Source organism: Paralichthys olivaceus, chromosome 16, assembly GCF_024713975.1.
Source record: "Paralichthys olivaceus isolate ysfri-2021 chromosome 16, ASM2471397v2, whole genome shotgun sequence".
In the NCBI taxonomy this organism is placed as follows: domain Eukaryota; kingdom Metazoa; phylum Chordata; class Actinopteri; order Pleuronectiformes; family Paralichthyidae; genus Paralichthys; species Paralichthys olivaceus.
In genome coordinates, this window is record NC_091108.1 from 100,200 (window position 1) to 124,326 (window position 24,127).

Sequence of the window (24,127 nt, forward strand, 5' to 3'; positions counted from 1 at the left end):
AAGTATTTGTACATGAGAACATGTCTGATAGAGATGAAGGAGCAGCTGAAGGGTAACTGATGGTAAAAGATGTGAGGAGACATGTTCAAGAATCTCAAGCCTGAAGTCTGTGACAGCAGAAGTGACTTGATTTGACTATATGCATATGCTATGCATCCTAATTTAATTTGTATCTGACTGAACAGATTGTAATATATTGTTCCAGAGGAGGCAGAATTATATAAAAAAAACTAAGTAACCTGTTTAAATCTATGGAAGTGGTTTATTTTGTTGTTCTGTATTTAATCATATCCCTTATAAATAGGACCAGAGCAAGGCTTGAATGATTCCTTCCTAACCAATATGGATGCATTAATATGTAAGCCAACTTATATACCTTTCTTGTTATTATTTTTTTTATGGTTGGCATGGAAAGATATTTGTGTTTGTCTATTTCTACCATTCTGCCCTTCCTCAATCCTTTCATCAACCTCACCCAATAAATGTCTCTTGGTCCTTGTGTTTAAATGTGCACACCAGCTAGAGGCTCTATGGTCCAGTAATCCTTGCACTACTGAATCAAATATACTTAATAGTCTTTTTCATGCTAGATATCAAGAAGTCTTGTTTGACCATAGTCCCTAATCAGGATCTGCCATGATCACAGTCTACGTTGAAGATTCAATGGAGGTGTGACTCTGTGAGCTACAGAGCTGAAGAGAGACCTGGGGTTGTTTTTATTTTCCTCCATAATGTGGAGTAGTAAGCAGCTCCTACTTTGTGGAGCCTTCCTATAAACTCTTAACACTATCTTTCCAGGCTAGATGATTTTCAACACAGTTGTTGGAGTGCCACTCCCTTTCTAGTTTTCTTGATGCTTGTTTTAATTCATGTGTTAGATTATACCAGGGAGCTAGTTTACCTTGTTTTACTCGCTTTTTGTCTAACATTGGTTTACAACTGTCTGACCTGCCCGAACGTCACCTGAACGTCAGCGGGATGATGTAGTGCACTTACTCCGTTGGTACCTCATGCTTTTTATGTGATGAATGAGGAAAAAAGAAATAACAAGAGGTGTCTTTTAATAATGGCAAATGTACTTACAACAAAAGTTCAAAAATTCCACAAACATTAAAACACTGGAAACTAGAAAAGACTAAAAAAAGCGTGAAAGTGAATAGCAACGATAAACAAAGGATGACAAGAGCAACTCAGGAAACATGACGAACAAGACAAACTGAAGCACAGAGACTTTTCTACACAAGTGAAACAGCAGGAACAGGTTTCACTTTATATACTTGTTGAACTGCTGCCCTCTACCTAGTGTCATAGCCGATCAATAAAGATTATGAATGATTAATAATATTAGACAAACTTTATTCATCACAAACCAAGTGACATTAAATCAGTTGTATAACCCACAATGCACTGCAGTTCTTTACAATTGTGGTGGCAGAGTGTCGTCTCTGATTGGACTGAAGGGGTCGATCTCTTTGACGATCTTCTCAGCGACAGTTCTGTTGTTAGCAGCAACGATTCTTCTGGACATCAGGTCGACGGTTCCTCCTGAACACAGGTGAGAGACACTCAACATCTGCAGCTGGAACCTCAACCTGCGACTACATTCCATATTTACCGTCCACGTCCATCAGGACTCCTCCAGCCTCAGAGACGATCAGCGAGGCGGCGGCGATGTCCCACACATGAACGCCAATCTCATAATAAGCCTCGACACAACCAGATGCAACCAGACACATGTTGATGGCTGCAGTTCCTGCGCTGCGAACCCTGGAACATGTGTAAACTGTTACTGATGTAAAGGTACAGGTGTGTGTCAGTTGTGTGTTACAGGTATGTGTTACCCTTGTACAGGGAGACACAGGATGTTCCTCAGACTGGAGAAGATTTTGTTGACAGCTTCAACATCTCTGTTGGATCCGAACTCGGTGGCAATGATCGACTGACGAACGTCTGAGAAACAAAACACATCAAGAGTCAGATTCTTTGCTCTGACTGGATCAGGGCATCATGACGTGTCATTTATCTGACAGGTGTCGTCACCATGTTATTGATGAGGACATATTATTGATTACAGACCTTCCTGATCAGAAACCTGCAGTGGTTCTCCGTTACAGAATGCTCCTCTCCCTCTCCTCGCAGTGAACATCTTGTCTTCCAGACAACTGTACACGACAGCAAACTCACTCTGTCAGAGAGGAGAGACAAAGAACAGAAGAACCTTCAGACTGTTCTACACTGGAACCACAGAGAACCTTCAGACTGTTCTACACTAGAACCACAGAGAACCTTCAGACTGTTCTACACTGGAACCACAGAGAACCTTCAGACTGTTCTACACTGGAACTACAGAGAACCTTCAGACTGTAGTACATCGGAACCAAAGAGAACCTTCAGACTGCTCTACACTGGAACCACAGAGAACCTTCAGACTGTACTACAACATCAGAACCAAAGAGAACCTTTAGACTGTACTACAATATCAGAACCAAAGAGAACCTTTAGACTGTAATAGAACATCAGAACCACAGAGAAGCTTCAGACAGAGTGTGCTAGAACATCTGAACTACAGAGAACCATATTAGATTAACTGTAGTACTGCTGTGCTCATGTAGATGGAAGCACTGTACTGATGTGACCTCTGACCTGCTTGTTGACGTAGAATCCGATGGAAACTGCAACAAAAGGGAAACTGTCAGAAACAAGAAGGTTATTCAAAAGATCAGTGAGAGTCGTCACAGTAACAGTCACTAAACATCATGCTGACGATGATGCAATTAAACATGTTTCATTAATTAACTCACGCATGAACAAAGTTGGTCGTTCCGTCGATGGGGTCAATGATCCAGGTGGGACTGTCTGTGAGGTCACAGGTTTCACCTGCCGCCACTGACTCCTCCCCTATGAACCTGACACATACACATACAAAGTAGATCTGTGTTGTCAATCAAGTTATCAATCACACACGAGGGGGGGGGGGGGGGGGGGGGGGGGGGGGGGGGGGGGGGGGTCGTCCTACCTGTGTGTGGGGAATTTCTCCTTCACTAATTGGATAATGAGATGCTCAACCTTCTGGTCAGTTTTCGTCACCAAGTCGATGGACGAACTCTTCGTCATCACCGTTCTGTCGTCACGTAGAGCCTCACGTATCACCTGATCAATACACAGATCAATGCACAGATCAATGCAATTTCTGTCTGATCCGATGACAGATAAATACAATAAAATATTATGTAAAAAAAATTAAATGACCTCTCCAGATTTTCGTGCGATGGCGACAGCGTGGTCCATGGCGTTCTGCCAGAGGTCGGCCATGTTGGATCTTAATAAGAAGCCACTTCCTTTTTTTGACCAGTGAAGAAAAAAAGCTAAAAGAACAGGAAATGTCAGAGTTCATGTCACTTCCTGTCCCAGGACGAATAGAAGAGAAACATTTGATGAGAAATGGAGGGGTTCAAGGATGGCGGAGTGAGTAGCCGCTACTTTGCAGGCTCTGATGAGGTTTTGATAAAGTCCTTGTAAAGTAAATTATTTGTGTAAGTCTGTCGATTTAGTAAGTTAAATGATTATAGTTAGAACCAAGACGACTGAATAGTATGTATGACCACGACTAACCTGGCAGCTCCACAAGACATGTGACGACGAAGATATACAAGAAATAGAATTAAGGAGGAAATCGTTCTTCAAGAAACGGTCGGGGATCTTCAAAAAGAAAATATCTCACTAAGAAATAAACATGAAGAGCATGTTGTGGAATATGCAGTTGTCCAGTATACTGGAGGAAGAGAGAGAGGACACACTGGAGATCATCATCAGGATACTAAAGACAGAGATTCCACTGTCCGTGGACCGTCAGCGAGAGACGGTACTGTCCATCGCCTGGGAAGAAAAGCCGATCCTGCTACTTCCAACAACACACAGAGGCCTGTCATCATCCAATTCAAGATGAGAACCGCCCAGGACGACATCAGGAAGAGATCCAGAGATGCTCATTCACTTCAGGGGAAAGTTTCTTCAAGAAAGAATTCATTTAAATTATCTGAAATCCCAATTACACAATATGTTTTTGGAAAAATAAAAAGGAGCGTTTAAATGTTCAAGAGTTTGTTTTGATTGAAAATTCAACTTATTTCTTTGCTTGCATAAAACCACAACAAGATTTTCTATGTCAATTTGTACAAATCAGATTTCTCTAAAGATGATTGTGATTAGTTTTTTGGAAAAGTCCTAAACTACAATAAGATAATGGACAAAGAAATCCAGTTACACTTGGTGGAAAAGCTTAAAATTGAAGAGTTGGAGCGATTTTACAGATGTCTAAAGGGACCCTAAAACTGAAATACTGTGATACTGGACTCAGTTTAACACAAAGATCCAACATCACAAATCTATAGAATCTAGATGATGAGTGATTACACTTTGTATCGCTAATCCTGTGTTTTATTGTTTTTATGTGTTTGTTTGTTAAAATTTATTAAAATAAAACATTAAAATCATATTTTTTTAAAACATTGTAGCTGCGGGTGATTGGTTTTGTTATTGATTATCGATCGATCAGACGTATTTAATAAGAACCTAAAGTGTCGGGTTCTAGTCGCAGAACTTTACTCACATTTTCAGACGGAGCGAGAATAAGATGCGAACCTAACACTTCCGGGTTTCTTCTTCTTCAGCTGTGGAGTCGCAGCACAGCGCTGCTTCCTCTCGCAGGTCCCTCGGTGAGACTACATGTGCAGCAGCTTCCGGTAGAAACAATTCATTCAATAATCAGTAATAAACGAACGATTTGGAACTTAGAGTAAAGGACTAAGGCTGTTTATCATATATATATATATATATTATATGTTGGTGTGTGTTTGTGTGTGTCTATTATTCAATTATATTTTATTTGTATATCATCAAATCATAATAAACATGATCTCAAGGCTCTTTACATATTAAGACCTGAAAGGGGTTAGGGTTATAGAGAAACCAACAGTTCACACAATGAAGAGCTCCGACGACTGGGAGAGAACAAACTCTTTAACTGGAAGAAAGAACCAGAGTCAATGTGAGAAAGAGAGAGACAGAGAGAAAGAGAGAGAGAGAGAGGGACACAGAGTGAGAGAGAGAGAGAGTCCAGTCCAGAGGGAATAAATGGATGAGTTTCTCAGCGTCCTTCTGAGACAGGATGTTTCTATTGTTTTTAATATTGTGCAGGTGGAAGAAAGCTGTCCTAGAGACTTGTTCTATGTGTTGGTCAAATGTCCTGGTCCAACATAACTCAAGGTTCCTCACAGTGGAGCTGGAGGACAAACTCACACCAAGGTGACTCTGTTCAGACAGTGATTCTCTGAGATGTTTAGGGTCAATTACAACGACCTCAGTCTGAATTTAGAAGTAAGAAGTTGTGGCTCATCCAGGCCTTGATTTTCTGGAGACGTTCCTGAAGTTGAACTGAGTGATTAGATTCATCAGGCTTCAGAGAAATGTACAGCTGGGTGTCGTCTGCGTAACAATGGTAGTGTATGTGGAGCTTTCTGATGATGTTGCCTAAGGGGAGCATGTATAAGGTGAAGAGTATGGGTCCAAGGACAGAACCTTGTTGAACTCCATGACTAACCTGCATGTGCATGGGGGGGGGGGCATTGTTGACGTTGACAAATTGAAATCTATCTGATAAATATGATTGAAACCAGTCTGATGTTCCTCTGATCCCTTCACACAGCTGGTTAGCAACAGCTTTTTCTAGGGTTTTCTAGGATTGTGGTACGTAGCCAGTTAACAAAGACATATTAATCTGATTTAACATGGAACTGTCATTATGGGGAAAACTTTCTTAAAAAGTTAATGTGTGTCTGTCGTATGTCTGCTGTCTGAAACCAATTTTTAATTTTTCTCAAAGGTAAAAAGATGAGGGTTAGGGTTTGCAGATGACATTTTATATTTTTCACACATTTGAATAAAAACATGTGAATCCAAATTTAATACAAACATTGAGATGTTTTACAGAACAGAGTGAAAACATAAACAGGATGTGAGGAGGAAGTGAAGAAACCAGTGTGACTGATCAACTTCCTCCTGTCATGCTCACATGTACAATCTCTACATCTTCATAGACCAAAACATCCAGCAAAACTATTTACATATGAGCATCTGTCATCTGTTAGCAGCTCTGACAGTAACACATGAGTTTTGTTTGTTCACTTGTATTTTGAGATTCACTTCCTGTTAAAGATGCAACACAGTCAATATGAGAAGAAAACAGACGTTTCATGACCCAAGGAAGCTACACATCACTTTTTTTCCTGGAAATGTCCTAGAAAGACAACAAATTCAATTATTTAAAAATAGTTTGAAGTGAAACTCAATTAAATGATGGAGTGATGAAGTTGATGAGACATTGATGAGATTGATGTCTGTGTCAGCTCAAGTGTAAAATTGAGTGTGTTGTTACAGTGACAGTGCCTGTGAGGTGTCACTGTCTGACATCACAGAGACTCGAGTTGAGCTAAGCGGACTCCTGTTGGTCTGACCCAGTTGACTCTTGTTGACCAATGGCATGCAGCGGCTGCTGCTGCAATGCAGGAGCTGTAGTACATCGTGGCGGAAACGCACGCCCACAAATGCATAGAGGAAGGGGTTGAGGCAGGCGTGCATGTAAGCCAGACTCTTTAGTACCTGTCCCAACATGTCGAAACGCTTCACCTCCTCGCAGTCCGTCATAGTCATGTTGGAGGCCTGCGTAACCTCCATGACCAGTACACCATTGTAAGGCAGCTGGGACATGACGAACACTACCACCACAGCCAATATGACGCGCATGGCCTTGTGCTTTTGGAAGTTTCGGGTATTGAGCAGCTTGGCAACAATAACGCTGTAGCAAAATGCCATGATGATGAAGGGTAAGAAGAACCCCATGCTCACCAGTAATGACAGCACCACGATCTTGGTGCAGTTGCCCAGGTAAGTGGGGAACACCATCCTGCAGTACTGCTGAGAGTCCACGTTAACGATGGTGGCAAACACAAGCTCAGGAGTGGCCAGCAGCAGGGCCAGCAGCCACACCCCCACACACACCAAGCAACTGTAGCGACGGCGCTCAAGCTGTGAGTTTTGTGCCCTGGTGGACTGGACAATGACAACATAGCGGTCAACACTGATGCATGTGAGCAGTAGCATGCTGCTGAACAGGTTCACCTTGTAGAGGGCGGAGTTGATCTTACAGAGGGCAAAACCAAAATTCCAGCCGTGTGATGCCTCGGCCGCCCACAGCGGCAGTGTGACCAGGAACAGCAGATCGGCCACTGCCAGGTTCAGCAGGTACACATCTGACATGGTCTTCAGTCGCCGCCGGAAGTTCAGGTAGATCCACACCACAGCCAGGTTCCCAGCTCCGCCAACCAGGGTGATCATCCAGAACAGCGGCGGCTCAAACAAACGCCTGAAAGTCCGCACTGGTGCCCGGTCACACATCAGGTCCTGGTCCTCGTAGTAGTCATCAGTGGTGAACAAGGACGGTTCCTAATTGGAAGAAATGATACACGTGAACTCAACTGCTGCACGTTTACCAGTCATTCGTCAAACCAATCAATGAACACACCAAATTGCAAAATAATCAATAACTAACTGAACAGATTATTTCTTACCTTGGTGGTGAATCCTGTGATGTTCTTGAAGGCATCCATGGAGTCAGCTTCTTGTGGATGAGGTCATTCAGTGACCTTCACAGGAATGAATCAATCAATCAAACAGTTTGAAGGTGTCTGTGAAGTGTGTTTTCCTCCTCTTCAGTCAACTTTAGTCAAAATTATTTTTTCATCTGTGATGATCAACATTGCTTCATACTGCACAGTTGATGAACAGATGATGTGGAATAAGTGAGCATGAAGAAACTCATCATTCATTTAAATTGTCATCGGAAATTCAGTTTTAGTTACAGACAGAGATAGAATGACAGACAGTTACAGACAGAATGACAGATAGTTACAGACAGAATGAAAGACAGTTACAGACAGAATGACAGATAGTTACAGACAGAATGAAAGACAGTTACAGACAGAATGACAGATAGTTACAGACAAAATGAAAGACAGTTACAGACAGAATGACAGATAGTTACAGACAGAATGAAAGACAGTTACAGACAGTTAGAGACAGATAGTTACAGACAAAATGAAAGACAGTTACAGACAGAATGACAGATAATTACAGACAGAATGAAAGACAGTTACAGACAGAATGACAGATAGTTACAGACAGAATGAAAGACAGTTACAGACAGTTAAAGACAGAATGACAGACTCACAGCAGTGTCTTCCTCTGTCAGTGTGTTTGTCGTTGACTTGGTGTCAGTTAAACCACAGAGCTCAGAGATGAGAAAAACAGGAAGTTACAGCCTTAGGGGGAGAGGTCAGAAAACTGTCACACTGAAAGTTTTATTTTAAAAATCTACAACCCTTTATTTTAAGACCTTAATGAAGAGATAAAGTAGGTTTAAAGGTTCCTTAACTTACAGCTGAATGTGACACAAGACACAACGGATGAGTTAAGGTTTTATTAAATAGTTATCGATTAGTTATCAATTTTTTATTTATGTGTTTTAAAGAGTTATTAAAGACACACACACTTTTCCTGAGTCTTTATTTATAATATATCAATTGATTGTTATGACTGACCTCCAGTCGCTAACAGACACTTGTCATCAATATAAAATATAAAACAGAACTCAATTCAGTTTCTGTTTGTTTCTTAATACAGTTTTTTGGATTGATTTATCAATGAACTGGAAACAGAAATGTATTTTATTTTTTCACCTCTCTGTCTTTCTCATGCCTCTCCTGTAGGAGGCGGTATAGAATGGCCATGTTTCCGTTCAGATCGTAGAAGAAGAAGTAGCGGAAGTAAACAGTGTCACTTCAGGTGAGTTTGTGATCGTGTCAAATTCGTTTAACGTTATTGCTTCATTTCACCGTTAACCGTTAGCTCCTCCGTTAGCTTCCTGTCGTGCTCATTCTAATGTGTGGTGACAAATATCGTTGTTGAATCGTTAAATGTTTGAGAGAAACATGAATCAAGTGAATGTATTTACAAACACACACAGAAATATAAATAGAATTGAGAATACGATAAGCAAAGTTACATTAGAAAGAGAAACTAATACTTCAATAAAAGGACAGTAAGTAGAAATGATACAGGAGCAAGTAATACTGGATATTGCACATTATGAATACAAAAAGTAATTTTACTTAAATTGCACATTGATGTTGTTATTGCACATTAAAAATAAAAAAGCAACATTATATTGCACTTCTATTGTGTATGTTTTTGGAATTATTTCTAAGTGTCCGATTATAATCCGTGGTCCTATGCATAAGGAGGAGGAGTTATACCGTTTTTTATTTTTAACCAATATTTTAGGGATTTGCTTTATGTATTGTCTGGTGTTGAAACTCTGATATTATCGCTTTGATAATATTTGAATAATTTAATTTTAATATCTGCCTCTTCTGTCCAATCAGAGGAGACTGAGCTGAATCCTGCTGATGTCGTGGTGATGTCATCAGTAAAGCAGAGGTACCGTGACATCAGCCCTGTCACTCTGCAGGTATTGGGTGGGGCTGTGATCTCCAGTCTGTACTGTGGGGAGGTGGAGGGTCTGTTGGGGGAGGCAGGGGGGCTGGTGGAGTCCTTCCTGGTGGAGCTTTATCGGTGTAAACTCTGTCAGTTCACCTGCGGCCTCAAGTCTGACATCAGCAGCCACCTACTGCACAGGCACCACCCCCCCGCCCTCGCCTATCTGGGGGAGGCTGATGAAGGGGACGGGGCTGAGGGTGGAGATGAGGCGGGGCTCCATCAGGGGGCATCGCCCTATCAGCTGGACCTGAACGCGCAGTCAAAGCAGAGCGACGAGGATGAGGACTTCCTGCTCTACAACATGCTGGACAACATGAGCCCGCCCACCTGTGACATCAGTACGGAGGGAGGACTGCAGGTTGCACACACCTGTGAGGTGACACAACTGAAACACACACACACACAGACACACACACACACACACACACACACACAGTTGGATGTGTGAAACATCTGTGTCGCTTCTCCTCATTAGGTCAGTACGCTGTTTGAGGAGGAAGAAGAGGGGGAGGAGAAGGAGGAGGAGGGGGGGGGCTCCATCTTCCGTCTGCAGGGGGGCTCAGTGGATCTTTCTTGTCCCATCAACCCCCCCGCCACCAAGGAGGAGATGGCTCAGTCTGCTCACCTCATGACTCTCGGACTCTGTCGCATCTCAGCCGCCAGACATCCTCCCCCTCCTTCCCCCACCCAACCCCTTCCTCCCCCCGAACGCCCCCCCCATGTGTCCCAGGCCAACAGGAAGCGGTGCAAGACAAACAGTCGACAGATGAGGACTCCGCTGCCATGTCTCCTTTGTCCTGTGATGCTTTCGTCCAGGCGGCTGCTGGACGTCCACGTCCAGTCCCACCGAGCAGCCGGTGGCTTCAGCTGCGTCCGCTGCAGCTGGATGGCCAACAGCTGGGATGACCTAGAACCTCATTGGACAAGCCATTGCAGTAGGAAAAGGAGGAAGGAAGAGGCGGAGGGGGAGAAAGAGGCGGAGGGGGAGAAAGAGGCGGAGGGGGAGAAAGAGGCGGAGGGGGAGAAAGAGGCGGCGGCGGAGGCAGCATTGAGTTGTCCTGTCTCTCTGAGGACGTTCAGGAATGTTGCATCACAAAACAGTAGTCCCCACAGTAACAGCTCAGGTCAGTTTGTCTTCAACTGCAGCTTCTGATGATCTATCAATAATCAGTCATCAATATTAAAATGGTCAGTAATCAATAACTTGTTGATTCTTGCAGGCAGATGGAAGAGCCAACTGATTGGACAAGCAGGAGGGGAGGAGGCGGAGCTTACAGACAGGTGGATGACCGAGGAACTGTCATACAGTTTTAAAAACTTTATTGACATTGTTCTGATGACCCTTCCTGAGTTATCGCTAAAATAAACATAAACATTTTCATGTGTGGGGATGATGGTCATTGATTTGAGGTACATGAAGCTACAGTGTAGATTTGGGGGGCGGCAATCAGCTGACAGTAGATCCATGTCCCTGACTTCATCTGTGTCAGAGTGTGACATGTTCAGTGGACATTACTGTCACTGGTTCTTCGATTCTCCTGGAGTTCCTTCACCGTGTGACTGTCTGAAATGGACAAATCGTTTACTTCAGTATCAAAATCATCTAATGTCAAAATGTTTCGTTAACATTAAGATGTTTGTGCGACACAGACAGACACCTGGCAGCCAATCAGACACCAACCTAAGTGTGATGGTTCCTGGTCTGACTGGTAGGCGACAGCCTGGCTCACTGCAGAGCACCACCAGTACCACCAACAACAACAAGAAGAAGACCAGGAGAAAGAAAAAGAAAGAAAAAGATAAAGAGGAGGCTACGGAGACGGGTTTCTGCTGCTCACTATGTCACAGGTTACTACTACATTACTCACAATCCGTCAGCCCACACATCAGAAAGCCTGCTTCTCCTCTGTGGTGTATTTACAAAGATGCATAATGAGTAATATAAACACAAGGCAAGTTTATGCTAAGATTTAAGTGGACAGCGACTGCCTGAAACAACAGAGATTTAATGAGATAAACGAAATGTGAATGGCGAGTCCATGTATTTCCAGAGAGGATTCGAAGCAGAGCGTGTGGTGTGGCGTGACACGTGCTGAGTTGGTTTCAGAGTCCAAACAGAGTTGAGATAAATCCTGCGATGAATGGACAGAGATTGAGCATAAGGCAAAAGGCACCATGACAAATTGCAAAAGCAACAAAAGACTACAAAAAGAAGCATTGAAAAATAAATCAAGTGTTAAAAAGGAGTTAAATACAGAATAAATGATTGGATAGATAAAATAAGAAATCAAAGAGTGGAAATAACAGTGCAGTTTTAGAAATGAGTAATTGTATAAGGCTGTGGCAAACAGCAACATTTTTAGCATTGATTTAAAAGAACTAAGATTTTCAGCTGACCTTCAATTCTCTGGGAGCTTGATGCACAAACGTGGAGCATAGAAACTGAACGCTGCTTCTCCATGTTTAATTTTGACTCTGGGGACAGAGAGCAGATCAGGTCCAGATGACCTGAGGGGTCTGGATGGTTCAAAATGTAGAAATCATCCAAACTATTTAGTTGGTACCTGGAGTGATATCATCCAGTTTCTTGATGTTAGCAAGGACTGGAGAGGCAGCATTTTTAATTACCTGTGAGACCTTTGAACACACCATCACCATTAATACTTAAGTTGGCTATTGCATAGCTATTGCATGGACATTTTTTTCTAAATCATAGACATAAATACTTTAATACTTGATATTTTCTAAAAGGGATAGTTCACTAAAAAATGAAAATTCCCTAATTATCTACTCACCACTATGATGGAGTTTCAGGGGTAAAGAATGTTAGAGCATAATCCAAAACCAGAGTGGAGGGTCATCACACAGCAGCTCTGCACGAAGCAATGTTCTGTTGCTTAAGCTCATTACTTTGACATTGGTTGTGCTCTCAGTCGAGGGCGTAAACCTGACCAGTGTGATGCTGCCGCTGTCTCTCCCACTGCCGTCTCTGCCGCCTCCTGGGTCAGCTGATAGTCCACAGCGATCCCACTGGTCTAACTCTCCAGTTTATTGTGACGTTGACTAAAGACACTAATAAGCGAAAACAAAAACACACAAAATAAAAAAGAATAGCTGCTAGTGTTAATCCAGGTGTGTCACCTGTTTTCTGTGATTGGTAATTTCTTCTGTGATGTGTTTCCTCTACAGGAAGTTCTCCTCTAAACTGACTCTGAGGCGTCACCTGGGAGTCCACGGAGGAGAGAGACCATTCACCTGTCCACAATGTTCATACAGCAGCCGACTGAGGGCCTCGCTGCTGCAACACCTGAGGACGCACACAGGTAACACACGCCTGAACACACAGGTAACACAAACACTAGCACACAGGTCACACATGCCTGAGCACAGGTAACACACACCTGAGCACACAGGTAATACATGCCTGAGCACACAGGTAACACACGCCTGAGCACACAGGTAAAAAAAACACGAGGACTCAGGTACCACACGTCTACTAGACACCTGGGGGCAGTAATTTGATGACTGTGTGTTCTGTATTGTCAGGTGAGAAGCCGCACAGGTGTGGTCAGTGTCCGTACGCCTCAATCGATCGCAGCTCTCTGATCAGACACAGTCGAACTCACAGTCAAGAGAAACCCCACAGATGTACACACTGTGACTACAGCAGGTAACACACACTGTGGTTGCCACAGCGATGATTTTTAGGTTGGCCCATGATTACCATAGTAACTGGTTGTGTTTTTCTCAGCATCCAGAAGAAGAGTTTGGACCTCCACGCCCGTCGTCACCACACAGGTGAGGCATTTCCATGCGGAGAGTGTGTATACTCAAGCCCGGACCGTCAACTCCTGCTCAGACATGTTCGCAGACACCATGCCCCCTTGCAGCACGCTGCTCTGTGAATTCCAAGCGCTCTGATTGGACTGTTAGCTTGTGAGCGGAACTACACTGATGATGTCACAGTCAGACTTTAACAAAGTTTTTATTGATAACGAAAATAAAATGTAAAAAATGAATCAGTGTGTGAGTGAGTCAGTGTCTAGAGTGACTCATGTTATAACTCATCCCGGCTGCAGACGCCCGGCGTTCACACTATGATGATGATGTGACAGCGTGGGCGGAACCCCGTCATCCTGCTGAGTTTTAGGAAGTGGATTATCACGTGGTGGGATGACCCCTGTTATCTCTATCAGCCGACATCCAGCCGACATTCAACCAACATCCAGCGTTCAACCAACGTGCAGCCGACATTCAACCAACATCCAGCCGACATTCAACCAACATCCAGCCGACATCCAACCAACATCCAGCCGACATCCAACCAACATCCAGCCGACATTCAACCAACATCCAGCCGACGTTCAACCAACATCCAGCCGACATCCAACCAACATCCAGCCGACATTCAACCAACATCCAGCGTTCAACCAACGTCCAGCCGACGTTCAACCAACATCCAGCCGACATCCAACCAACATCCAGCCGACGTTCAACCAACATCCAGCCGACGTTCAACTAACATCCAGCCGACATCCAACCAACATCCAGCCGACGTTCAACTAACATCCAGCATTCAACCAACGTCCAGCCGAAATCCAACCAACATCCAGCCGATGTTCAACCAACATCCAGCCGACGTTCAACCAACATCCAGCCGACATCCAACCAACATCCAGCCGACGTTCAACCAACATCCAGCCGACGTTCAACCAACATCCAGCCGACATCCTGCGGACATCCAACCAACATCCAGCCGACATTCAATCAACATCCTGCCGACGTTCAACCAACATCCAGCCGACGTTCAACTAACATCCAGCATTCAACCAACGTCCAGCCGAAATCCAACCAACATCCAGCCGATGTTCAACCAACATCCAGCCGACGTTCAACCAACATCCAGCCGACATCCAACCAACATCCAGCCGACGTCCAACCAACATCCAGCCGACATCCTGCGGACATCCAACCAACATCCAGCCGACATTCAATCAACATCCTGCCGACGTTCAACCAACATCCAGCCGACATCCAACCAACATCCAGCCGACATTCAACCAACATCCAGCCGACGTTCAACCAACATCCACCCGACGTTCAACCAACATCCAGCCGACATCCAACCAACATCCAGCCGACGTTCAACCAACATCCAGCCGACATCCTCCGGACATCCAACCAACATCCAGCCGACATTCAACCAACATCCTGCCGACGTTCAACCAACATCCAACCAACATCCTGCGGACATCCAACCAACATCCAGCCGACGTTCAACCAACATCCTGCCGACGTTCAACCAACATCCACCCGACGTTCAACCAACATCCTGCGGACATCCAACCAACATCCAGCCGACGTTCAACCAACATCCAGCCAACGTTCAACCAACATTCAACCAACATCCAGCCGACATTTAACCGACATCCAGCCGAAATTCAACCGACATCCAGCCGACATTCAACCAACATCCAGCCGACATTTAACCGACATCCAGCTGACATCCAGCCGACATCCTTCTCTATCTTTTCCTTCCTTTCCCCCTTCCTTTTTCCTTCCTTTCCTCCTCCCCTCCTTTTTCCTTCCTTCTTTACCTTCTTCCATTCTCTCCCACCTCCTTGGTACCATCCAGTCTTCAAATCATCATCCAGTCTTTGTCTTTACCACCTGCATTTCTTCATTTATTACCTCCATCTTTCCTCCCTCCTTACCTTTTTTATCCTTTCTTACTGTCATTGACAGCCAGCTGAAGTTTCCCTTCCTGCAGCTTAAGTCACAAACATGTATTTTTTTTATGAAATTGTTTTATATTGTTGAGTCTCTGTAGACTCTATAATTGTCAATGTACAGCTGCTGTCAATAAAGTTGAGTGGCCTGAAGCTGTTAATCTTTCAGATTAGCAGTGTGCTCGGTCCGTCAGCAGTTAGCAGATAAACTCTGTGCCGCTAATCTCCGTTAATCAGTCGACATGTTGGACAGAAGGAACTCGGTCCTACTCTCAGGTACGTTCTCAACTAAACTTACACCCATTCTGAATCACAGGTCTCAGCTGTGAGCTAATGCTAACCCTGACCCTGTTCAATGAGGCTGGACGTTGATTTCATGTCAGAGCTGCAGAAAACTGTTTGTATTTAGTTTACTGACTCGTCACCTGACCATCACGTTTATCTGAAATGCGTCATGTGACAATTGTTTTAAACTTCCTGTTTCTGTCAGTCAGCCAATCATAGAAAATGATCCATGTGAGACCTCTGTCTGACAGGTGAGTCACTCCACCATTTTAATTGACTCACCTGGTTAGGTTTCTACTTTGATTGAACTCAAGCTTCACTTACTCACTTTTGTGGAGCTGTCCACTCTATTATATGCTCCTCATCATCAACAGCCTTAGTTTGAGTCTGAAAAGTTCAGAGCGCCACCTGCTGGTAAAGACTTTAGTACAACTGAAAGCACGTGTTACAAAGTGAGTCAGTGTGAGTTAGAGCTGGAAATTTGTGTTATTTATTTGTGTGTTTGTTGTCGTCAGTGCTGCTATGGTTATGTGCGTCACTGGTGTCGTCCTTCGTGGAGGAGCTGGACGATTCGTAAGTACAAACAGCATCAACAAAACCTTTTATACATATTCTCTCGATCTATTTACAAGCTGATCTGGAGCTTTTCATTGTGTCACATGATCCTCAGCAGATTCAGTCATTCCAGTTATGAATTGTAGATGTTTAATATTTAATTTTGTCGCAGGGAAGATTCTGTTGAAGTTCATGTAATCTAAAGCTACTAAATGGATCTTTGTTTTCACTGTGAACTATTTGTCTCCTATGAGCCTCCATACAGCTGCTGATCATTGTTCTTCAGTGATCTGCTTGTTAATCATCACAGAAACGTATCAATCAATAATCTGATTCTGTTTAACAGCTTCAGGGAAACCAGAGGAGACGACGACATCTGGCTCATCAAAGTACGAACACATTTATTGTTTTGGATTCAGCAAAGAAAAAGCTCCTTATGTCCATTAGTAAAAATAATGTGATTCTGAGAAGAGAGAGTCAGATACCTCACAGTGGAGCTGGAGGTTATCTGAGTAACCACATGATAAGATCACCTTTATCTCAGGTGAATTCAGAAGTAAAAAGGTTTAACAACTGTTTTATTCTTATTCACCAGGCGGAACCTTTAGTGTAGTCATTGGAACATCACAGCGTTCTTTAAAGTTCTTTCACTGGGCCTCTCTTATTTACACTTGACATTTTATTTCCCCTGAGACATGTCATCCACACACACAACTGTCATATAGAGATGACACACAACTGCAGCCCCCCAATACTCAATAATCAATATCCATTGATCAGATCAATATTCTTAATGACAATTTCCTGCAGCCATATATTGTTAAGACAAGGTTATTTCTCTTGACCCAGACACCATCATTGCAAATCTATTGTGACAATGTTGTCATGTTGTTCTCTGTGCAGTTCTACGCCCCCTGGTGTTCCTTCTGTAAACAGCTGGATCCTGTTTGGCATCAGATTGGATCAGAACTGAAGAGTCTTGGTTCTCCAGTGAATGTTGGCAAATCAGATGCCACTGCCAACACCGGTCAGTCATACTATCAAAATAAATCAATCACCTGACTCAGCCACACACAGTGAAATTATAATCAAATGAATAGGTGGGTGTGGTCGGAGGTCACAGTTGAGGTTGTGTTTTCTTGCAGGTTTGGCAGAAGAATTCAGGGTCAGAGGTTATCCAGCAATCATCATGTGAGTCCATCACTGCACACCAGACAATCAGAAGAGGCTGAATGATTATTACTTACATTATAATTATGATTATTATATACAGATCAACAATCAATAATACAGATGAGATCATGTCTGAACTGATTATTTTTTTTAGGTGGAAGAAAAACTTGAAATATGTTTATTCAGGAAAAAGAACAAAAGAAGAAATAATGGAGTTTACCCATCGAGTCTCAGGGTGAGTGTGTGTGTGTGTGTGTGTGTGTGTGTGTGTGTGTGTGTGTGTGTTCATGTTGTGTACATGTAAATATCAGTGTGTGTTTTGTTCAGGCCCTTGGTTCGATCTCTGAACAGTCTGCAGCTTTTCCAACATGCAATGAGCCGCCATGATGTCATGTTTGTGTATGTAGGGGCCACATCACAACTGAAGGTACAAACACACACCCACGCACACACGTTTGTACTTCTGTCTTAGTGAGGACACACATTGGCATAATGCATTCCCTAACCAACCATCCAAACTAAATGCCTAACCCTTAACTTAACCTAAACCTGATTATACCCCCAAACAGTCCATTAAATTTGGGTCAATAAGTGAGGACCGGCCAAAATGTCCTCACTTTGTAGGTTGTTCACTGAAACTGGTCCTCACAAAGATAGCTACACAAGAGCATTCTCTCTCACACACACACTCTGACCTCTGGTGTTTTTCAGGGAAACTTCTCAGCTGCTGCAGAACATCTGATCGTTCACACCAACTTCTTCTCTGCTGCCAGAGACGTTCTACCAAAGGTCACACATGACTGAAGGAACAGTAGAACACAGTAGAACAGACATAGATCAGGAGAACACAGGAGAACTAAGTAGAACAGACAGAGAACAGTAGAACAGACAGAATAGTAGAACAAAGTAGAACAGACAGAACAGTAGAATAGACAGAGAATGGTAGAACACAGTAGAACAGACAGAACAGTAGAACAAAGTAGAACAGACAGAGAACAGTAGAACAGACAGAATAGTAGAACAAAGTGGAACAGACAGAACAGTAGAACAGACAGAGAATGGTAGAACACAGTAGAACAGACAGAGTACAGCAGAACAGACAGAGAACGGTAGAACACAGTAGAACAGACAATGAACAGTAGAACAAAGTAGAACAGACAGAGAACAGTAGAACACAGTAGAACAGACAGAGAATGGTAGAACAAAGTTGAACAGACAGAGAACAGTATAACAGACAGAGAACAGTAGAACACAGTAGAACAGACAGAGAACAGTATAACAGACAGAGAACAGTAGAACACAGTAGAACAGACAGAGAATGGTAGAACACAGTAGAAAAGACAGAGTACGGTAGAACAAAGTAGAACAGACAGAGAACAGTATAACAGACAGAGAACAGTAGAACACAGTAGAACAGACAGAGAACAGTATAACAGAAAGAGAACAGTAGAACAGACAGAGAGCAGTAGAACACAGTAGAACAGTAGAACACAGTAGAACAGACAGAGAACAGTAGAACAGTAGAACACAGTAGAACAGACAGAGAATGGTAGAACAGACAGAGAAAAGTAGAACACAGTAGAACAGACAGAGAAGAGTAGAACACAGTAGAACATACAGAGAATGGTAGAACAGTAGAACACAGTAGAACCGACAGAGAACAGTAGAACAGACAGAGAATGGTAGAACACAGTAGAACAGACAGAGAATGGTAGAACAGTAGAACAGAGTAGAATAGACAGAGAACAGGAGAACACAGTTGAACAGACATAGAACAATAGAACAGACAGAGAACAGTAGAACTCAGTAGAACAGACAGAGAATGGTAGAACAGACAGAGAATGGTAGAACAGACAGAGAACAGTAGAACAAAGTAGAACAGGCAGAGAACTGTAGAAAAGTAGAACAGACAGCCTCTGGCAGATGGTTGATCATCTTCACCTGTACAGTACACCTGGACTCGTGAGTCATTAAAGTCAGTCTGTGTCTTTAGGTCATCGCTCTGACGTCTCTGCCGGCCGTGGTTCTATTTAAAGACGGAACCTACTTCACCTACAGCGGTAAGTCTGAAAATTCTCCGGCTCTTTACTTGCTGACATGACATCAGACACCATGGGCATCATCAAGACTAGAAAAGTTCAAAATATAAACAAACCATCATTGGTTGCTCAATTATGAGTCATGTGACCTGAGGTATGTGGTCATGTGACCTTCATTGACATGTGATTGTCTTTCAGAAGAACGTGACGGAGATCTGCGGTCGTGGATCAACAGAGAACGTTTCCCAAACTTCTCCAAGATTGACAGCTACACTCTGTATGCCATGGGAGAGACAGGTAACACACATCTGTCAAATCAATCAATCAAATGTATTAATATAGCACGGTATCACAACAAACAGTTGTCTCAGGGTGCTGCATAAAAGTCCAAGATCTTAAGAAACACAAAATCCAACCGAGCAACCTCCGGCAGAACCGGGCTCGGTGTGGACGGCCTCTGGCTGGACCGGTTAGAGTGATGGAGAAAGAACAAATAATACAGGGGAACAAAAGGAAATAAAGGGGGGGGTTGAGTCATAGTCTCAGGTCATGGGCTTGAATCCAGCCCTGGAATATCCACATGGACATTCGCATGGTCTTCCAAGGGTGCATTGGTCCCCCCGGGAACTCCTGCCTCCCTCATGGTCAAACATGCGCAGTAGTAGGACCGATGGCTCCAGAGGTGGGAGGTCCTCAGGTGAGAGTGCTGGTGGTTGCGTGACCCTCCATGTCAGCCCTGCGACAGACCGGCGACCTCACTAGGTCCATCCCTCATCAGGACCCGAGCCAGGACGGGCTCCGGAGAGCCGCACAGTATGGACCAAGGAGGGGAGGAGAAGACCCAAGGAGTTAGAGATATGTAATAAGATATAACAAAATAAACCAGACAGAGAGTGAAGAAGAGAGAGGAAGATAGAAGGTGCTGGTGCCTGATGGGTAATCCCCCAGCAGTGTAGGCCTATAGCAGCATAGCTATGGATGACTATGGTTCAGGGTTGAGCTAAAAGCTTTATCAAAAAGGAAGGTTTTAAGTCTAGCCTTAAATGTAGAGACTGTGTCAGCCTCCCTCACGGAGAGTGGGATCTGGTTCCACAGGAGAGGAGCTTGGTGACTAAACGTTCTACCATTCTACTCTTAGTAACTCTAGGCACTACAAGGAGTCCAGAGTTTAGGGAGCGACGTGGTCTGTGGGGCAGTAAGGGGTTAAGAGCTCTTTAATGTAGGATGGGGCCTTATAAGTCAGTAGGAGGATTTTGAAATCTATCCTCTGTTGAACAGAGAGCCAGTGAAGTGAAGCTAAGGAGTAATGTGATCCCGTCTTCTGGTTCCTGTCAGTGCTTTTGAAGCAGCGTTCTGCATGAGCTGAAGGGATCTTGATCCTGATAACAGGGAGTTGCAGTAGTCTAGCCTCGACGTAATAAAGGCATGAATCAGTTTTTCAGAATTCTGTTTTGACAGGATGTGTCTGATTCTCTTTATATTACGCAGATGAAAGAAAGCTATTCTGGAGGTTTGACTAATTTGTTGGGTAAATGACAGATCAATGATAACTCCTAGGTTCTTCACAGTGGAGTTCGGAACCAGGCGGATGTCATCTAGGTTAACCGACTGGTTAGACAGAGTTTCTCTGAGATGCCTAGGACCCAGGATTATGACCTCAGTTTTGTCCAGCAAGCAGGTTGAAGTTTTAGAGGATGAGACTATTGAAGATAGTCATTGTGATTGAAAATAGTCTTTGGGAGTCTTTGGGAAAGGGTTCTTTGGGAGAAGATCTAACCGTGAGTCTAGATCTACACTTTTTTCATAGGTGACAGTTTGTGACCGAGTTTTTGGGGAGTAAAGATGAATTACCTTTGCTAGTCATAAATTCAAATGAGAGAAGGAAATGATCTGACAATAAAGGGTTGGAATCACACACTACTAGATTCTCAACATCAATGCCATGTGTAAGTATAAGGTCTAAGGTGTGGTTTAAGTTATGAGTCGGTTTATCTACGTGCTGACTGAAACCAAATGAATCTATCCTAGAGTTAAACGCACCTCTAAGGCTATCATTGGCTTCATCAACATGAACGTATAAAGTCGCCCATGATGATGATTTTATCTGCACTAAGGACTAATTCTGACAGAAATTCTGCAAATTCATTTAGAAACTCTTTATAAGCAGTGGGTGGGCGATAAAGGATGGTTAAATAAACAGGTTTATGTTGTTTGAGGGTTGGGTGGGAAAGACAAAGGGTGAGGCTTTCAAACGATGTAAAATTTTCTTTAACTTGAGGGGTGATTGTAAGGTAAGAGTTATATATTGCTGCTACCCCTCCACCTCTACCTGTACTTCGGGGAGTATGTGTATTACTGTGGGTTGGAGGTGTAGCTTCATTCAGGATCACAGATTCATCCTGTTGGAGCCAGGATTCTGTTCTACAGAATACATCAAATTTGTGATCACTAAGCACTAAGCTTCTTTCCTTGGACAGTCACCCAATCACCCTGACTTCCCGGCTGCTCAGGAACCGCTGGGGGGGCTGAGGAAGCTAAAGCCTAGTTTATTCTTCTGCGTCACGCCGTCGACAAAAAACTAAGAATTAAATTGAAGTTTGAGAAACAGAAATTAGAAAGACGTCAGAATAAGAAGTCTTTGCCATGGTGATGTTTTCATTTCTTTTTGTCCATAGCTTAAAAATAATAACTAATTAACAAAAAATGGACAAACTAACAGATTGTGTCAAAAGTTTTTTTGTTTAATTTTCAAATCATTTTTAATATTCTGATCACAGACAATAAAAGCTTGAGAAAACGTTGGACGGAACTTTTTTCTGGCAACTTGATTCTACTCGTCTGACATTTTTGAGACACAGCTAAACAGAGCTAAATCGTAATCCTGGTACAGAGCAGGCTAGCTCTGAAGCATAAATTACAATGGTTACTGCACCGGAATTAGTTTAAGCCATGGAACTGATCTCTCACTTAAATTAGCCAGACTTATCAAAGAAAACCAGGATTACCATTTAGCCACACCGCTAATGATATTCAACAACAACGTAATTTAGGAAAACCTCAGCATAGTAAAAGTTTGATCACAGTAGCACCTGGTGGACGTTTCATTTATTTGGACCAGGTGAAGTGACCTTATCTGTCCCCTGCAGGTAAACTGGTGTCGCTGGTGCTAGTGGATGAGAAGAACATGTGTGAAAAGAGTGTGAGGTAAAACTCCAACGATTATCTATCAGGTAAACAGGTGTGAACTTCCTGTGACGCCTCTGATTCACCCGTACAGGTACAAAGTTCTCATGGAGAAAGTGGCTTCAGATCACAGAGACACCTTCAGCAGGTCAGACTTTTATTTTGATAAAACACTGAGCAGAAAATACACAATAAAAGCTAATAGTGTATCTGTGTTTTAGAAACTTCTACTTTGGCTTCATGGAGGAAAACGACTACATCAACGGACTGATTATGATGTGAGTCAGTGAAGTGGTTAACGTACAGAGGCCGGACTCAAACATGGATGCACGTAAATGGCGAAGATCGTTAGATGAAGGAGGGTTTCACCCCATTTGCTCAGACATACTCTCAGTTTTATTGTTTGTTTCTGTCTGTGTTCTCAGGGACGTGATCGTGCCGTCATTTGTCGTGGTTAATTTGTCAAACGATGGTTACTTCCTGCCACAAGGCACCGTGGATACAGAGCGCCAACTCTTTGACTTCCTGGACGGGATTCGGGATGGCACCATCCAGGTAAGTCTGGAGCAACTCACTGATGGAGAAGATTCGACAGTTACTTTTCTTTCTGAAACATCTGTTTGTTCTGTGTTTCCAGTGTCAGGGAGGAAATGGCGTTGTCCAGCGTGGCAGACGCCTCATCTATGACACAAAACTCCTGCTAACAGTAAGTGGTGACATCATCAGTCCAGGTTCCTGTCTACCTGACTGCCTGTCTTCTGATATCCGACCTTTCTGTCCTCCATCTGTCCAGTCGCTGTTCGACCAGGCTCCACTGCTTGGCTGCTTCTTGCTCAGCTTCCCGTTTGCCATCGCCACCGTCTTCTGTTACCTGTGCTGTAAAGCCCGACCCACTTCCAGTGAAGACGAAGACGAAGACGCACCACAACGCTGCAAAAAACTGACCAACAAGAAGTCTGACTGACGAGGACGTTATGAGGAGCTGAAACGTCTGTGTAAAATAAAATAAAATCTGATTCTTATCAATTTGTCAAAGTCTGATAGACGTTTCACTGAAAATCTACAAAATGTTGAGAAGTGATGTGTCTTTTTACCTCATCAACACCAAAGAAGGAGAAGAAATTTGATTATTATAAATTCACTTGAAATGTAAAATCAGGTGGTTGAACACCTGGAAGTACCTGCAGGATTCATGACATCACTACTGAAACGGTCTAATCAGAGTCCAGCGGGGCTGAAAGATCTTTAACATGTTTAGAGAAGAAATTAATTTGGATTAAATTGAGAGAAAAGTAGAATAGATAAATAGAATTTAATAAATGATAAATATTATAATAAAATGTGTATAACATGAAGTAGAAAAATCTGTTTAATCTTATCTTGAATCATGTTTAACTTTTCAAACATGTTTAATTCATGTGTAAAATGTATTAAGATGTTTTAATAAATTTGTATTTATTTCCTTCCTAATCGATAAATTCAAGTTTGTGTCGGATTGTTATGTTTCAATAATTTAAGTGTTTCAGCAACTTAAAAAAGAAAACCTGGATT

General features: G+C 43.1%; 4 protein-coding genes and 1 long non-coding RNA gene across 11 annotated transcripts; 2 read left to right on the plus strand and 3 right to left on the minus strand.

Annotated features, from left to right (window-relative positions):
- Nucleotides 1–1,044: 1,044 nt before the first annotated feature.
- On the minus strand, nt 1,045–4,935 carry impa1 (inositol monophosphatase 1). Of its 2 annotated transcripts, XM_069511481.1 has the most exons (10): nt 4,610–4,713; nt 3,613–4,009; nt 3,250–3,365; nt 3,017–3,150; nt 2,802–2,906; nt 2,644–2,689; nt 2,077–2,185; nt 1,842–1,950; nt 1,616–1,767; nt 1,045–1,545 (listed from the first exon to the last, which is right to left on the minus strand). In XM_069511481.1, exons 3-10 carry the CDS (start codon nt 3,310–3,312, stop codon nt 1,418–1,420), a joined length of 846 nt encoding a protein of 281 aa, XP_069367582.1. In that variant the 5' UTR covers nt 3,313–3,365; nt 3,613–4,009; nt 4,610–4,713; the 3' UTR covers nt 1,045–1,417. The 2 variants fall into 2 exon arrangements, with proteins under 2 accessions (XP_069367582.1, XP_019964995.1); XM_020109436.2 differs by lacking the exon at nt 3,613–4,009 and having other exon boundaries at nt 4,610–4,935.
- A 967-nt stretch (nt 4,936–5,902) lies between these two features.
- On the minus strand, nt 5,903–8,349 carry ccr9a (chemokine (C-C motif) receptor 9a). 4 transcript variants are annotated; one of them, XM_069511458.1, is made up of 4 exons: nt 8,285–8,349; nt 7,626–7,700; nt 7,177–7,500; nt 5,903–7,107 (listed from the first exon to the last, which is right to left on the minus strand). In XM_069511458.1, exons 2-4 carry the CDS (start codon nt 7,662–7,664, stop codon nt 6,430–6,432), a joined length of 1,041 nt encoding a protein of 346 aa, XP_069367559.1. In that variant the 5' UTR covers nt 7,665–7,700; nt 8,285–8,349; the 3' UTR covers nt 5,903–6,429. The 4 variants fall into 4 exon arrangements, with proteins under 4 accessions (XP_069367559.1, XP_019964993.2, XP_069367560.1 ...); XM_020109434.2 differs by having other exon boundaries at nt 5,903–7,500; XM_069511459.1 differs by lacking the exon at nt 8,285–8,349 and having other exon boundaries at nt 7,626–7,766.
- A 127-nt stretch (nt 8,350–8,476) lies between these two features.
- On the plus strand, nt 8,477–13,631 carry LOC109647281 (zinc finger imprinted 3). Of its 2 annotated transcripts, none has more exons than XM_069511422.1 (8): nt 8,477–8,898; nt 9,498–9,988; nt 10,088–10,736; nt 10,833–10,893; nt 11,263–11,460; nt 12,802–12,935; nt 13,159–13,282; nt 13,364–13,631. In XM_069511422.1, the coding sequence occupies exons 2-8, from the start codon at nt 9,533–9,535 to the stop codon at nt 13,515–13,517; spliced, it is 1,776 nt and encodes a 591-aa protein (XP_069367523.1). In that variant the 5' UTR covers nt 8,477–8,898; nt 9,498–9,532; the 3' UTR covers nt 13,518–13,631. The 2 variants fall into 2 exon arrangements, with proteins under 2 accessions (XP_069367523.1, XP_069367524.1); XM_069511423.1 differs by lacking the exon at nt 8,477–8,898 and having other exon boundaries at nt 8,905–9,988; nt 10,088–10,570; nt 10,607–10,736.
- Nucleotides 11,469–12,539, minus strand: LOC138405108 (uncharacterized). The gene is made up of 4 exons (XR_011238811.1): nt 12,408–12,539; nt 12,177–12,249; nt 12,010–12,087; nt 11,469–11,744 (listed from the first exon to the last, which is right to left on the minus strand). It is a non-coding gene; the product is annotated as an uncharacterized lncRNA (long non-coding RNA).
- Nucleotides 13,632–15,481: 1,850 nt separating the features above from the next.
- Nucleotides 15,482–23,605, plus strand: LOC109645681 (protein disulfide-isomerase tmx3a-like). 2 transcript variants are annotated; one of them, XM_020111313.2, is made up of 16 exons: nt 15,482–15,617; nt 16,142–16,199; nt 16,528–16,570; nt 17,085–17,208; nt 17,327–17,372; nt 17,509–17,589; nt 17,682–17,781; nt 18,066–18,143; nt 19,348–19,414; nt 19,595–19,690; nt 22,540–22,597; nt 22,671–22,724; nt 22,798–22,854; nt 23,002–23,131; nt 23,214–23,282; nt 23,370–23,605. In XM_020111313.2, exons 1-16 carry the CDS (start codon nt 15,584–15,586, stop codon nt 23,538–23,540), a joined length of 1,266 nt encoding a protein of 421 aa, XP_019966872.1. In that variant the 5' UTR covers nt 15,482–15,583; the 3' UTR covers nt 23,541–23,605. The 2 variants fall into 2 exon arrangements, with proteins under 2 accessions (XP_019966872.1, XP_019966871.1); XM_020111312.2 differs by having other exon boundaries at nt 15,486–15,617; nt 19,592–19,690.
- Nucleotides 23,606–24,127: the final 522 nt, after the last annotated feature.